Here is a 13,937-nt window from a genome sequence, read left to right as displayed (position 1 = left end):
ACAATCTATATTTGCATATTTCATATCGCATATGCACAATTATTGCCATGGACTCGCATGTGGTTGCATATGGGCCAAAGGAACCTGAGATTTCGTCACACTCTTGACATATTTACACCATGACTAGTCAAGGTCAAACTGGGGAGGAAGGGAGTAGTAGAAGTGAAGGCAGCGGGGAGAAGTGTAAGTAGAGATAGCATGAGGCATAGCCAGGCAGTCGCTTACGTAGACAAATTGCCAAAGTAAGAATGTAATATGTGTCATTATTACATCATAAAGAGTCTGAACATGCCATAGTACTGACTTTTCTGAGACACAAGGCCAGCTCCAAGCATATTCATTGATGTAACTGTCTCTTTGTTGTAATACTCGAACCCAGACCATGATGCACAAAAAAAGAACTCACCACTTGGGAAATTAATAGTGTAGATGTCTTACATGAAAGTAAATGAAGCCATGGTATCATCACATCTAGGAAAAAGTTTTTGGGCCTGTAACTAAAATTAAAACAATAAACTAGTGTGAAAGTGGCATCCTCATACACTGATTTCAAGTTTAATGGTGCCTGATTGCCAAGGTTACTCTCACTATTGAATAGAAAATGATAAAGTGAACAGAACTGACTGATGGCAGTAAGCAAAGGCAACCTTGAATCCAAATTTTTCTGCCTTTACTGCAAAAGCTTCTCTAAGCACTATAAAAATGGACCCAAATTCAGTATAAAAAGCCGGTAAAAAGATACATTTTGTGACATAGACAGTAAAAAATCTTTGAATAAAACATCTTTTTCAAGAACAAAAATGAACTTTTATCAAGCCAAATACTATTAAGCAACACATTTTGACAGGGGGAAATGCTGATCACAAGGTAATGCACAATAATGAAAACTTCAAACTTAACTTAGTAACTTCCTATCATAGAAAATAATGAAGTCTACTTATGCATGCAACGTTATAGTATATAACTAGTAGGCCGGCTCTTATTTTTCAGTATTGAGAAAAGCTATGTTTTCCTAGTCTCAAAATGGTCCAAATGAGGTTCATATTTACGTGTTAAAATTTGGTTACTTTAAAATAACGGCAACCTGTGCCCCAAGGGCCCTAAGTACTGAGGACCCTCAATTGAGATTTTTGGGGCCGAAAAAGTGCTATTTCTATGTTAAACGTAAAAGTAAAGCCCTTAAGGGCCGTTTTTCTGTTTGTTTTGACCTATCTCTAAGCGTTTACGAGATATCGTCCATCGTAATGCAATCCACCCCCCAGGGCGCTACCCCGCACCGCGGCGCCGCTGAGGTACGCCCCGCACCACTTACTAGAGACTTCCCCTCCACCCCTCCCCTCCCTTGGCAAAGACTTTGCTCCTGCTGGCATGATTTACATGCTCGTGGTATTTAAGAATTAAAAAGGTTGTTCCTCTTGTGTCATGATTAATGTTTTTTAAGCCTACAATGTCAATCTTAACCCTTCAACGCCGTCCTATGTACTGTGCGCCGACCCCTTAAATCTTAGTTTGTTGCCACCATATGACCGCGCACCATTACCGCATGATTTGTTCAAAACTGCTCTTTATGTGCAAAATGTTATAAGTATTTCATACAATTGTGTTTGTATGAAGGAATGAAAATAATGAGCAGGGCTTCCAACGCCATAACAGTTGATAGATATATTCAAGGAATAAGAAACGAGGCAGTCAGTTCACATTTGTAGATCAATGTGGAGAGATAGGAAGTGCTAAGTTTTTTAGGATTGAAGGAGAAAAGTGGTGAAAAAACTAGTTTATCATGAATACAAGTGACGTTCATTTTATAAATAGGCTAACAAGAAAAAGTATGAAATCAAGACTGGTTGGAAAGGAAAGTGAAGAAATACTTGACTTAAAGTTACTTACAGTGAGAGAAGTACTGTGTTTTTTTCTATAACCTAATGGGTTCGAAATGTATAAACTTAGTGCAAGAAAAACAGTAAGAAATGTGCGAGAAGCCTCATGAAAACCTTAATAAGAAGACGGAACAACCTTATAGGCCACATCTTGAGACATGATGGCCTGATGAAGACAATCGTCGAAGGACAGGTGGAAGGCAAGAATGGAAAAGGAAGACCTCGAACAAAATATATGGAACAAGTAAAGAGTGATGTGAAAGAGAAGAAATACGTAGGAGTGAAAAGATTAGCTGATAGGAGAACTGAGTGGAGATCTGCGTCAAACCAATCCTAGGATTGTTGACCAGTGATGAAGGGCCGGCCTAATAACTAGTCTCTTCATCCGAAGTTGACCAAAATTCTGAAGTCCTTACAATATTCTTTAATGTGATCCACTATTGTATCTTATCTATTGCACCGCATTAATACAGGTATAGGAACAAGTTGGCACAACTTTCTCCATTAAGGTACATGTTCCTTAGGTGTGACAGGTATCGATGTTTTCTTCAAGAACAAAAGTTTGCATAGTGCAACATGAGTTGAGCTACTGAAGTTGTGCAGACCATATATGCTGGCTAATAAGTTGAGCTTGTAGGCCCAACACTGTATATGTACCATGTCTTCATAGAATGGTACCATTGAAACTTCGGATGCCCAAGCCCAAATATTCCTCGGGATGTATATTTTCTGCCAGGGACCCACGCCTGAATAGAGCTTGGGCTTTCGTATTTGATTCTGGGGAAAAATATTGGGCGTATTTACTTGGCCAGAACTATTTAGCCTCATTTCTTTAGCTTTCTGGTCTTCTTGCATGGCAAAAGCTGTCATTTAGTGGCTCCTTAATGTAATTTTTCAGATTAGGAAATAATTTTATAAAAAAAACAACCTGGGTTTTTTGCAACCTGCACATGAAAATACCCTGGGCTTCAAAGTGTTAAAGAGTCAACACATGCAAACATATACCTAGCAGAATATGTAGCTATGTATTGCTACCATATTTTCAAACTTAATGCCTCTGTTAATAACCTCAGTAATCACTTTCAGTATTGACTAGAACAGGGGTCTCCAAAATATGGCCGGCAGAGGGCTTTCATCCGGCCCACGCACTCCTTTCAAGTAGCAAACGATTCTTGCTCGTTTAACTCTGTGAGACGCCACTAGGAGCATTGCAGCGCTGTACTGCTCATCAAAGTCGCCTTCAACTGTTCATAAATAAGAAATATGCCACTGGATACTTCAGTAGACGTTGGCATCGAATACTTCAGTCATCGGCAAATTTGCTATCCGGCCCGCGGGGTGATTCGGAACTTAGAATGTGGCCCTCGCGGCCTAGTCAATTGGAGACCCCTGCTCTAGAATATACTGCACCACTCACGTTCTCCAAAACCCTAACTCCACCTACTTAAATACACCACTTACTTGAGCAATTCAGTGGCTTGATAATAACAACGAAGATGCATTTCCCAGTTTGGTCAGTGGTTTCATCGTACATTCTTTGAAGCCGATTCTTGCCCTAGCACTCGTTGCTGCTGAAATAATCCTTTGTGCTAGGGACGTGTTGATATGATGTATATAAGCCATAACTGTGGTGCCCAACCAAACCATTCACACAGTCTGGGAGGTTCGCATAGCATCCGGCTCCAATGCACAAATCGGGGACTAGCAGTCACTCCTCCAGAATGCACCCGTGTCTTCAACGTACTATCGGCCGCTTTGCGAACTCTTCTTCGCGACACTTGTCGAAACAAGCAATATTTAACTGGTTTGGAAAAAATACTTATTGGAGACGTAGCGATGTCGATGATAACACTTCAAATGAGAGTTTTGGGGATGAGGAAATGCAGCAGCGTCGAGAGCCCGTAGTTTAAATTCGTGGCTTCATCTTTATTTGCGGATTTGTTTTAAAAAATGAAAGCACTTTCTGGTTGCTTGAAGTTGAAAAAGTAGCGAAACGATCAAATATTCTTTTAAGTAGTGGAAAAAATCACAAAATAAGCCTATAACATTGAAATTCGCGTAAAAACTGAAAATGTGCCAAAATTTGCGAAAATCAAGGAGTCCTATATATTACCAATTTTAATTCACATCCTTTTTATTGCAGAGCCGTGGATACACTCTTGTGTATTATTTCAATGACTACACGGGGGTAACAATCAAAATGGACCTTTTCTTCGAAACATGAGCAATTTTAATCACATCATTATGCAAGCTTAGAAGACTTTTTAGCGTAGATAATTAAGATATTACATTGGACGATAGAAAAGGTATTCAGAGGCAGGATTGTTATACCACCTTCCTCCGTTTTCATCTGCAACTGCCGCGTAACGCACAGGAACAATGAACATACACCAACAGAAGCATTTGAGGCATTAAATAACCACGTTGGAGTTTTATCAGTAATTGTTTGAATTTTCGGCGGAAAATACCAAAATAATAGAATGATCACGTAATGGCACTAATTAAGTATATAGAAAAATAGCTTCGTTGGTCGTGTACTGGGAAAATGTTGACAAAGCAATGCTTTGCATGATTTTTATTCAGTACGGCACTAATAAATTGTTTGACTTGTTCTTATTATAGTAAGGAAATTTAGTGATGCAAAAAAAATCGCCTTTCATCTGGATTTATGCTTACGATTATTGGATAGAAATTTCTCTGTCGCCGCACCACTCCTGTTCCTGCATAAGTGTTCACAATAGGCATATTGCCTAATGTTTGCTCCACCTCTGGTAAAGCAAGAATTTGTTATAGGAAGTGTTTATTTGAGCACCGTGGGGTCTCATTTTATCGAGGTTTCACTGTAGTTTGGTTGTGGTTTCAGAGCTTCGAGGATAATGAGAATGATTCCATTGTATGCTCATGAACCACATCCTGCTTTAACTGCCTCTCACACAACTTTCAGCGATGTTACTGGTATTTAAGGTGTATGGAATGTAGTTTCTGACACTCAACAGAGATTTGGCACACATTAGCAATCCAGGACACCACATCCATTACCACGTCACCTGACATCATGTATCATGCAGCTACAGATGCATGGTTTATGGATAAGTGTGGAAATAATAGTTCGATAGTGAATTTCATCAGCAAAACAGAAAAGTTCTCCAGTTAATGTAAATGCAAGTCATCTACCTAAATGAAACAGCAAAGATGCATAAGAAAAGCAGGAAGGATGAAAATTGAAAATAATCCTTCATCCTTAAGATATAACGAGTATGAAATATAGGCGGCAGCTGGAGCTACCTATGGAGCATTCTGAGCATTTTTCACTCCAAGGTTCCACAGCACGTATAACCTACACTAAGAAAAAGAGTAAATGAATCAGTGAGTCAATGAGAAGAAGGAACTGAAATATTTGGTACATATTTCTTACCAAATGAAAGAGTTGCTTTTAGTTAAAAATTTTAATAAGAATTAACTAGTAACAGGCTGTTTCTCCATTTCAGTTTCATACTCAATCTCGATTCTTGGCCGCTTCTTTTTACTTGATGAAGATGGACCTGGTTCACCAAGATGACCACCACGTACTTTGGCAATGGAAGATGCTATTTCCTGAAAGATATAAAAAATGGCCCATAGTTAGTTCCTCAGACCCAAAACAAAATTTTTCTTTCCCCTAAACTAAATACTACTAAATAACACCAAGCAGAATTTTCCACAAGACAACATCAAACTTATCATTTAATCTCTCTCAAAATCACATTTTTAAGTAATGAGTTTAGATTACTTTTTTGTCAAGAGCCACAAAGTATTCATCTGATCGTCCACTGGAGATGATTCAGAGTGGCCACTAATACATGTGATACAAGCATATACTGACAGTTATCAATGGCTCATCCTATGGACTTGTCTAGTCAGAAATAACAGATTTATTTCACAGCATACTCCCAATTATCCAAGCTAATGATGTGGAGAGGCGACACGAATTATCAGATAAAACAATTAATCCAAACTTCACTTTAATTTCTTGTAATCTTCACTCAGCAGACTCCCGATTATCCGGCTGCAATTTATCCGGGTTGGGGATCACCCGTGCATGATTTCCACTCTCGCTCAATTTTTTCCGTGATCTTTATAAAAAAAAAATTGGACGCACAATCACCGGAATTACTGCATTAATGCTAGGATACACCGGGCTTATTATTTCCATTAGAATCCCCTTCATAAAACATAAGCAATTGTGCGCTGGCTGCATTCACGGGAGCACCGTGTTCCTGTTTGCCAAGCCTCGCAGTTATCGACCGCGCTCCTTGATCACGGATACACGTACCGCAGCAGTTGCAACCTGGGCAACTTCTGCGAGACGCGACTACGTGGCGTGGTGCCTGACAGTGTAGTTTCCGACATCGAGCAGTGGTTTTGAAGTATTCGTGCAAATCACTTTTCCGTATATGTGATCACACAGCCACGGATGTGTGGTTTTCGAAGCCAGGCTTTACATGGAGCATTGATGATACAAGTACACCAAGTTATAGCCATTAAAAAGATCGCGAACTGGCAAAGAAAGCTTTCAATGAGTCCAGGAAGCACTCATAAATAACAATAACTGCATAAATAATAATATGTTGTTTGTTTTACGTAAATTATGAACATTACAAGGTATTTAAGTTAAAGTTTGGGTTATCCGTGTTTTTCGACTATTCGTGCCATATCTCCCCATCACTAGCCCAGATAATCAGGAGTGTACTGTAATTTACATAAATCATATAATCTTTTATCATCAGCGCACATTGCCAGTTATTTTACATTGATTTCTGTAATCATTAAGAGCTTTCTTTTCCCGACCGCAACCTTTTTAGAAGCTATAACGTGATTATACTCATATTCCTACAGCTCCATGTAATACCTGGTTTCCGGAAACCATGCACATGGCTGCAAGATCACGGATACAGAAAAGTGACAGTGTATGAATGCTTCAAAACCACTGTGCAATGTTGGAAACTACACTTTCAGGCACCATGCCATATAGACATGTCTCTCACAAGTTGCTCTGGATACAAGTGCTGCGGGATTCAGATACTTGATCACCGAGAACAATAGGGTAGTTTCCTTCATCAAAGAAAACGAAAGGCATTGATTGCGATTCGTTACCCACCATTACTGTATTCAAATATACAAATTATTTCGTTTTAGAAATACCGGTTTAGACGAATGGCAATGGTCCATTTTTATCCTCATTTGAAAAGGGCCAGATTGGCGCCCATGCGATGCCACTCCACGTGACGTCACAGGGACCTAGTTTCTATATGAGAAGATAGGAGTTATACATCGTCTGAGGTTACCAATGCATGCATGAGGCACAGAGCTCAGGGAAACATGTCTTAACAATCACTTATTAAAACTGGCTAAGGTCGGAAAGTTTTCTTCATTTGATAAGGTATTCATAATCCTTATTTAAGCGAAGCGCTACCAGCCAGCAGGGTACTCAGCTACCCGCTAGCAGCCTGCGTCGTATCAGCGCTAAGCCTCGCCTCAAGGTCACCTCACAGGGCGGCAGCGGGTACCAGAAATACGACACACGGAGAGATTTCCCGTCATTCATACTTACGCGTCGCGTTTTCGTGCGCTTGAAAATTTTCACTTTTCATTTAATTGCGAAAAATAGATATCGTCATTTAAAAATCTAAAAGCATGAAATACGTACTCCAGGTGTAATAATCTTTCGATTTAGGCAATAAAAAAAATAATAGGAAACCACCCTATTACGCACCACGATGCTTGGAAAACAGGATCACAGAACTCCCATGAAGGAAACTGTGTGCGATCATGCCAGTGTGCAGTAGCTGTTACAAGAAACTAGGACTTATGGCAAATTGTCTACGTAGGCGAATGCCTGGCTATGACTCATGCAATCTTTACTTCTCCCGTTGCCTTAACTTCTACTATTCCCTTCCTCTCCAGTTTGACCTAGACTAGTAACTGCGTGACATGCCCAAGTGCGACAAAGTCTCTGGTTCCCTTGAGCCAGATTCAACTGCATGCATGGCCATGGCAATAATTATGTATTTACAATATGAAATATACAATTAAAGATCGTAGGTAACATTTCTCTTGATTTATGATTGATTAACCATTGAAAAATCTTCTAAAATTTGTCAAAAGTTTCTTTTCCCGGCACTGATCGTCGTCTGGAATTCAAGAGCAGACAACATAATGTCTAAGTAAACCTGAAACATTCCTTGTGAGCAAGTAAAAATAATAATTTCAATTTACGAAGGGGATTCTAATGAAAATACTAATCCTGGTGTAGCCTTACATTAAAATGCACATATTCTAGTGCTTTTGCGTCCGATTTTATTTTCATATAAAGATCGCAGAAAACATCTGAGTGTGAACTCATGCGTGGATAATCCGCAACAAGGATAAGCAGCAGTCTGATCATCGGGAGTCTGCTGTATTTAGATAGGTAGCAGCAGGGAATGCAACTCTTTAAATATGTATGTAATGCCTGTGGAGATGTGATGTGATGACTTTGGAAATATTTTCCACTATCTTGAAAAGTTACATGAAGAGAAAAATGTACTAATAATATTAGTGCGAAAAATCCACAGAGAAAAAATCATTCGCCTTGACCGGGATAATATTAATAATTAATAATATTAATAATTAATAATATTAGCCCTTCCCCTAAAATCCTAATTTAAAAGGGTCATGTAAAGCCTACCAAAGCTATTTTCATAAATTTTGCAAGATTCCATGTTTTCAATTTTTTGTTTCTTAATTGCATCACTTATTACACAATACTACATAATATTATTGATTCTAGAAAAAATTTGATGCAAGTCTTCAACATCAAGATTTTTTACAATCCCATGCATAAAATATCCACAGATTTTGTGTTTAGGGTTACAATAGAATAATTAAAGGGTTGGCATTATGAAAACAATTTAATTATACTAATTTAGACACTGAGCTTGTATTTAGACACCTAGTAGTTTTCACACACCTAACAAAAAATTATACATAGGCCTGCTGGCAGTAAAAAGGGTCAAGGGCTACATTTCACACCACTTCTGCACTATAATGCTATTGAAGATTCTCATAACATTTTCTTGATAGCAAATCATACTGCACAGAATTTGATAATTATTGGGCCCCTTAAATTCTCCTAAAGTTTTTTCTTACGGTTACACTTACCTCAATATCTGACATGCCAGAGAGATCCTCATCATCACCCAAATCAGAAATGTCGTCATCGCTCTCACCCTCAACATACACCGTTTCAGCTTCATCTTCCTTCTCCATTTCCAGCTCCTTCTCAGTCTCCTTTTCTTTATCAACCTATAAAAACAAGAGAGAGGAGATCTAAGATTCGGATCAAGAGGAATTGCAATATCACCAAAGGGCCATTAAGATATACGTATAATATTTAGGTTAGCCCAAAAATTAGACTAATGATGAAATGTACAGCAGAAGTCTGTTGACCTAGTACAGCGGTCCATGGATATAATAGAATGAGTATGGCCTATAGCAGGGTATGCTATGGTTAATGATTCTTTTTTGTCACCTGATCCATGTGGAAAAGCCTAGGCAAATCATTCATGCATAACAAGTATTTGTCTTCTAGTTCTATGAGTCCATTTCTCCACAGAAGTTATCCAGGAAGTACAACTTTCAGATAACCTCACACTAAACTTCCACTCACACAATGGTTCTAAGCTCATTTGAGACCCATTTCACCAAGGCAAGGCATAATTGAGGCAGGTAAATAAAACCTAATTGTCTCCTCAACACGTTATCATTATCTATTATACAGCAAAAACAGCACATAGAGGTTTACCTATTTAACCAGCACCTATTTAACTTTTTCATCTGAAAATTTTTCCATAACACGCTTGATGAATGCAAGCTGCTCCCAGGCTCTGCCACAAATATTTCTTACACGTGTTTCCCACAATATTCTGAAGACACAATACTTGACCATTAACAAAATTGATTTGTCATGAAGGATTAAATTTAATACAGTCACACTTGTGATATTTATAAATTATGTCAATAATTTATAAATATCATAAGTGTGACTTTGTCGAGTCAGAAGAAAAGAGTTAAACCAAAAATCTTCACTGTGGCAGTGAAAACACGACCATTAATTAATTGTCATCAATTAGATCATATATTTCGATTCATTTTAAAAAAATTGAAATATTTACCAACCCTATCTTATTACCTTATTTGGAAATTGTGAAAAGTAATGTTTTTGCTCAAAACTTTGATAATTTAAAACTAATGACTATTTAGTGACTAACAAAGCCATGCGAAGGTGATAAAAAGATTTATTTAGAATAAATCTGAGTTAAAGGGAGTAATCTTCAAAGTTTTCTGGATGATTTGTCATGGAATGACCCTGCACACATTCATGTAGGGATTTTGGCTGATTAAAAGCCTTAGGTACCATAGCAGTTAGAAAGACATATGCATGACGTCCTGTCAGTGCCTACTGGGTACTTTCCCAAAGGTATTACATTTTTTCCGTATTTCATGCTATTTTCCAGGCAGAATTAAATCTGAAAGATAATTGATTCTATTTCTTACAAAAGTAGCCTGAAAAATTCATCCTTCTATCTTTCCCCTTGGGGTTAGGTCAACGTTTTGCCCAAAAAGCACCTAAACAGAAGTTTTTGCAAAAATTAGAAAATTTTCCTAAACCTGGGAAAATTTCAATCCATGGTTGAGTTATCACAGTCCACAAAAATTTGATGCTACTTCTGGGGTATTTTTTCCCATCAGCTATATTTAGTACTCCAATATATATATGTATTCATTTCTTAATTTATAACTGATGAAACGATTCATTAACTTCTGGATAAATAAGCCAATTATCATGCCATGATAACTGGAAAAAGAAACTATTTTCACTGTATATTAGCTAGTAAAAGTTTGTGTTATACCATGTGCTTTTCCAGGGATACTCGGCACTCATATCAGATCTTTACTGAACAGTTACCATTTCAAAGCATCATGATAATGTATCAAAGCAAAATCACATCAATAGAGTTTTCCCAAACTGTGATAATGTGAAGTCTGGTACAAATGTACGTACTTGGTATCGAAAAAATGCATGCTTACTCCTTCTTTGACAGAAAATTTGTCCAAACCAATTTAAAGACTCAGAAAAGACATCAGAACATGCATAAAATGGCTAGCAATGAAGTAATTGGAATAACTTCAGTTTTGTCACTCAACCTACAAGAGTAATTTTAAAAATAGAAAGACTTACCTCTTGCTCCACTTCCTCCACCTCACTATCCACCTCTTCTTCATTCAGCGCATTATCAAAAGCAGTTTGAGGGAAATTGTAGATGTCACCATACTGAAAATTGTAAGGCATATTAATCCATGAAGAACTCTCTATTAAAACCAATGAAAAATAACCTTTCTTACAGTGTGCAAAATTTGGGTTTCAAAACCAGCTTCAACATTTTTGTGATAATCTATTTACCATATATGTCTAAATATAGTCCCCCCTTTTTTTTCCAAAAATGCCTGTGACAAAAGTAAGGGGGGGGGGGACTATATTCAAACGCATTTTTTTTTTAACTTTTCCAGAAGCCTCAAAATAAGGGGGGGGGACTATATTCGGAGAAATACAGTATCTATTTTACAACATGATTAACATCCTACTTCTAATCAATGCAATTAACAATATAATTAATAATTTTCACAAAGCTTTTGATGATATATAGACAAACTGGAGTGGTAAAATGCAAATAGCACCACTTTAAAATCATTCACATTCATTTAAGGTTAAATTCAATAGAGGTGGTCACCCTAATGTTTTACATTGAGTCTGATTTCAAGATGACTATGAGGTAGAAAAATATTCTCATTTGGAAAGGAGTTAATCCTATACACTCAAAAATCATGTTGATATTCACTTTAATCATGCAAACTTTTTAAGTAATTTAAAGTACATTAATGTGGCCAAGATTTTTATATATGATGCCAAATGAACTAACATTACTTGACGAACTATGTACATTAATAACAAAATCTAACTTACCACTCCCTTCTTTAATCTCTGCAAAAGTTGCTTTTCAATGGCGTTGTCAAGACGAGCAGCTATCAAAGCCTTCTCCTCTCTTCTCCTTTCTCTCCTCTCAATTTTCCTCTGAAGTGGTATCAATTTCTTCCTAACAATGACATCAAAAGTGACATTAATGCTGCCGATTCCATAACGTTTGAAATAGGTTTATAGGGAATTACTAAAAATGAAAACTAAATGCTATTGACACGAAAATAACACCAAATAACTCTCTACTTCCTGATCCTGGAAATAGAAAATTAGACAATATAGGACATGAAACTGATAATGGCTTTCTCCCAAGCATAGCATTACTCTCAGTAGTACAGAAAATAGTCCACCATTGCTGGAATTGATACAGGAGCTTACACGAGGGGAAGCAAACACACAAGCCATCATTCCAGCCCAATGCTCACTAAATAGTCATTCAACATATAAACAAGTGCACAAAACCCACTCTTTCAGTAATTATAGCAACTTCAAGAACATGGTAACTATATCACTGTGATTAAATTTCTAGGGTTGGAGCTACAAAAGGTAGAAATTTCTATGCAATAGCTACATGGGTAGGTATTTCAAAAATGATTACATGATTCTACATATGGAAGCTTACATCTACCAAATACTTTTTACATACATATTCCTTTACAAAAATGTAAAAAAAATAGTAACTTAAAAATTTAATTGCTTTGAGTAGGATGGAGGATTGCTTTTTGCTCCAATAGCAGTCATTTTTTACATCAGTAAAGCTGATTGCAGAGCAGAGAAATTTCTTGCCAGAATTTGTTGGACACCATAAAGCATGATTATTTGAAAATACTCCATAAATAATTATCCTGGAGATTGCTCAGCGAATAGTGAAACTTACATATTACCTCCATCCAAAATACAAAATCAAAGGTACAATTCAATGAGTACTTACTGGCGCCGGAGACTGAGTTTTCTCATTCGAATTAAATACTGGGTAATCTTCACAAACCGCTGCTTGCATTTCTGTTTGATGTATGGATGCCAATACAAGAGGTTTTCATTTATCTGATGAATAGCTTTCTCAAAATTCCTCGAAAGCTTAACTTTTTCCCACGCCTTAGATGGAAAGGCAATTCTGAAACGGACAAAATTGCAAGCAAAATTGACATTCATGCCTCAGAAGGCAACCGAAGAAAACAGAATACATGGCAAGATCACAATGAAATTTACCTCTCCGCAGTCCTCATGTACAAATAAATTATTCCTTTTTCCTCTTTAATTGTAGCATACTGGCTATTTGCTAGAGGACATGTTGCTCGACCACACAAACCGGTTAAATTATCCTCGTGACGACAAAATCGTTGTGTTTTGGTGCTGCAAAGTAAATTACGATTAGCACGATCAACCTACAAAAAAAGGCATGAGCATAACGATGAAAGCACATACTTGACTTTGAATGAGCAAAAGGAGTTGTTGATAATACTCCAGACAACCTGCCGAAAGAAGAGAATAGGCGTTAAGTTTCGTAGGCCGCGAAATAACAACTAAACAGTGCTAATCAAGGAACTTCGAGCACATGCATAGAACTTACATCATCGTGCTGCATGATGGAAAAGAAATTGACAGCCTGCACCCAATAAAATAAATCTGTAACTTTCTTGTACGTTAATTTCTGCTACAATTCCACTTCATGTTGACAACTAACGAACACGCACATGGCTTTTCATGGAGGAAAATCGATTTTCGAGTGGATTGAGATAACGTTAGTATCGATTCTATCGATACAGTCGATAGTTTGCGACGTCAGCTCTGCGGTAGCGGGAAAATATGAAAATGCAAGCTCACAGAGCCACTACCCAACCTTCCTATGCACCACGAAGTGCGAATTTTGAGTGAGAGAATGAAAATAAAAGATTGATACGAATCGCTTTACGTTATCATAGTTGAGTCACGTAAAATTTCCCAGTGTTAATACATATTGTATTTCTCTTTCCCAGTGGTGTCATGGTGCCAGAACAGTTACGAAA

At 37.5% G+C, this 13,937-nt stretch overlaps 1 protein-coding gene across 1 annotated transcript; it reads right to left on the bottom strand.

The window, feature by feature from the left end:
- Positions 1 to 5,308: 5,308 nt before the first annotated feature.
- Positions 5,309 to 13,657, bottom strand: LOC124154343 (protein MAK16 homolog B). The gene is made up of 8 exons (XM_046528015.1): positions 13,502 to 13,657; positions 13,357 to 13,403; positions 13,141 to 13,284; positions 12,863 to 13,045; positions 11,920 to 12,049; positions 11,137 to 11,229; positions 9,057 to 9,200; positions 5,309 to 5,471 (listed from the first exon to the last, which is right to left on the bottom strand). The coding sequence occupies exons 1-8, from the start codon at positions 13,514 to 13,516 to the stop codon at positions 5,334 to 5,336; spliced, it is 894 nt and encodes a 297-aa protein (XP_046383971.1). The 5' UTR covers positions 13,517 to 13,657; the 3' UTR covers positions 5,309 to 5,333.
- Positions 13,658 to 13,937: the final 280 nt, after the last annotated feature.

Source organism: Ischnura elegans, chromosome 2 (genome assembly GCF_921293095.1).
Source record: "Ischnura elegans chromosome 2, ioIscEleg1.1, whole genome shotgun sequence".
Classification (NCBI taxonomy): domain Eukaryota; kingdom Metazoa; phylum Arthropoda; class Insecta; order Odonata; family Coenagrionidae; genus Ischnura; species Ischnura elegans.
The sequence above is the reverse complement of the archived record's forward strand: the minus strand, read 5'-3'. Positions and strand labels throughout refer to the sequence as shown.

Bases quoted from the DNA above. Each gene is read 5' to 3' on its own strand.
- LOC124154343 (XM_046528015.1), bottom strand. The intron at 12,050-12,862 runs GTAAGTACTCAT...TGTCATTGTTAG, and splicing joins AAACTCAGTCTCCGGCGCCA to GAAGAAATTGATACCACTTC. The intron at 9,201-11,136 runs GTAAGTCTTTCT...TTGTTTTTATAG, and splicing joins TGGAGGAAGTGGAGCAAGAG to GTTGATAAAGAAAAGGAGAC.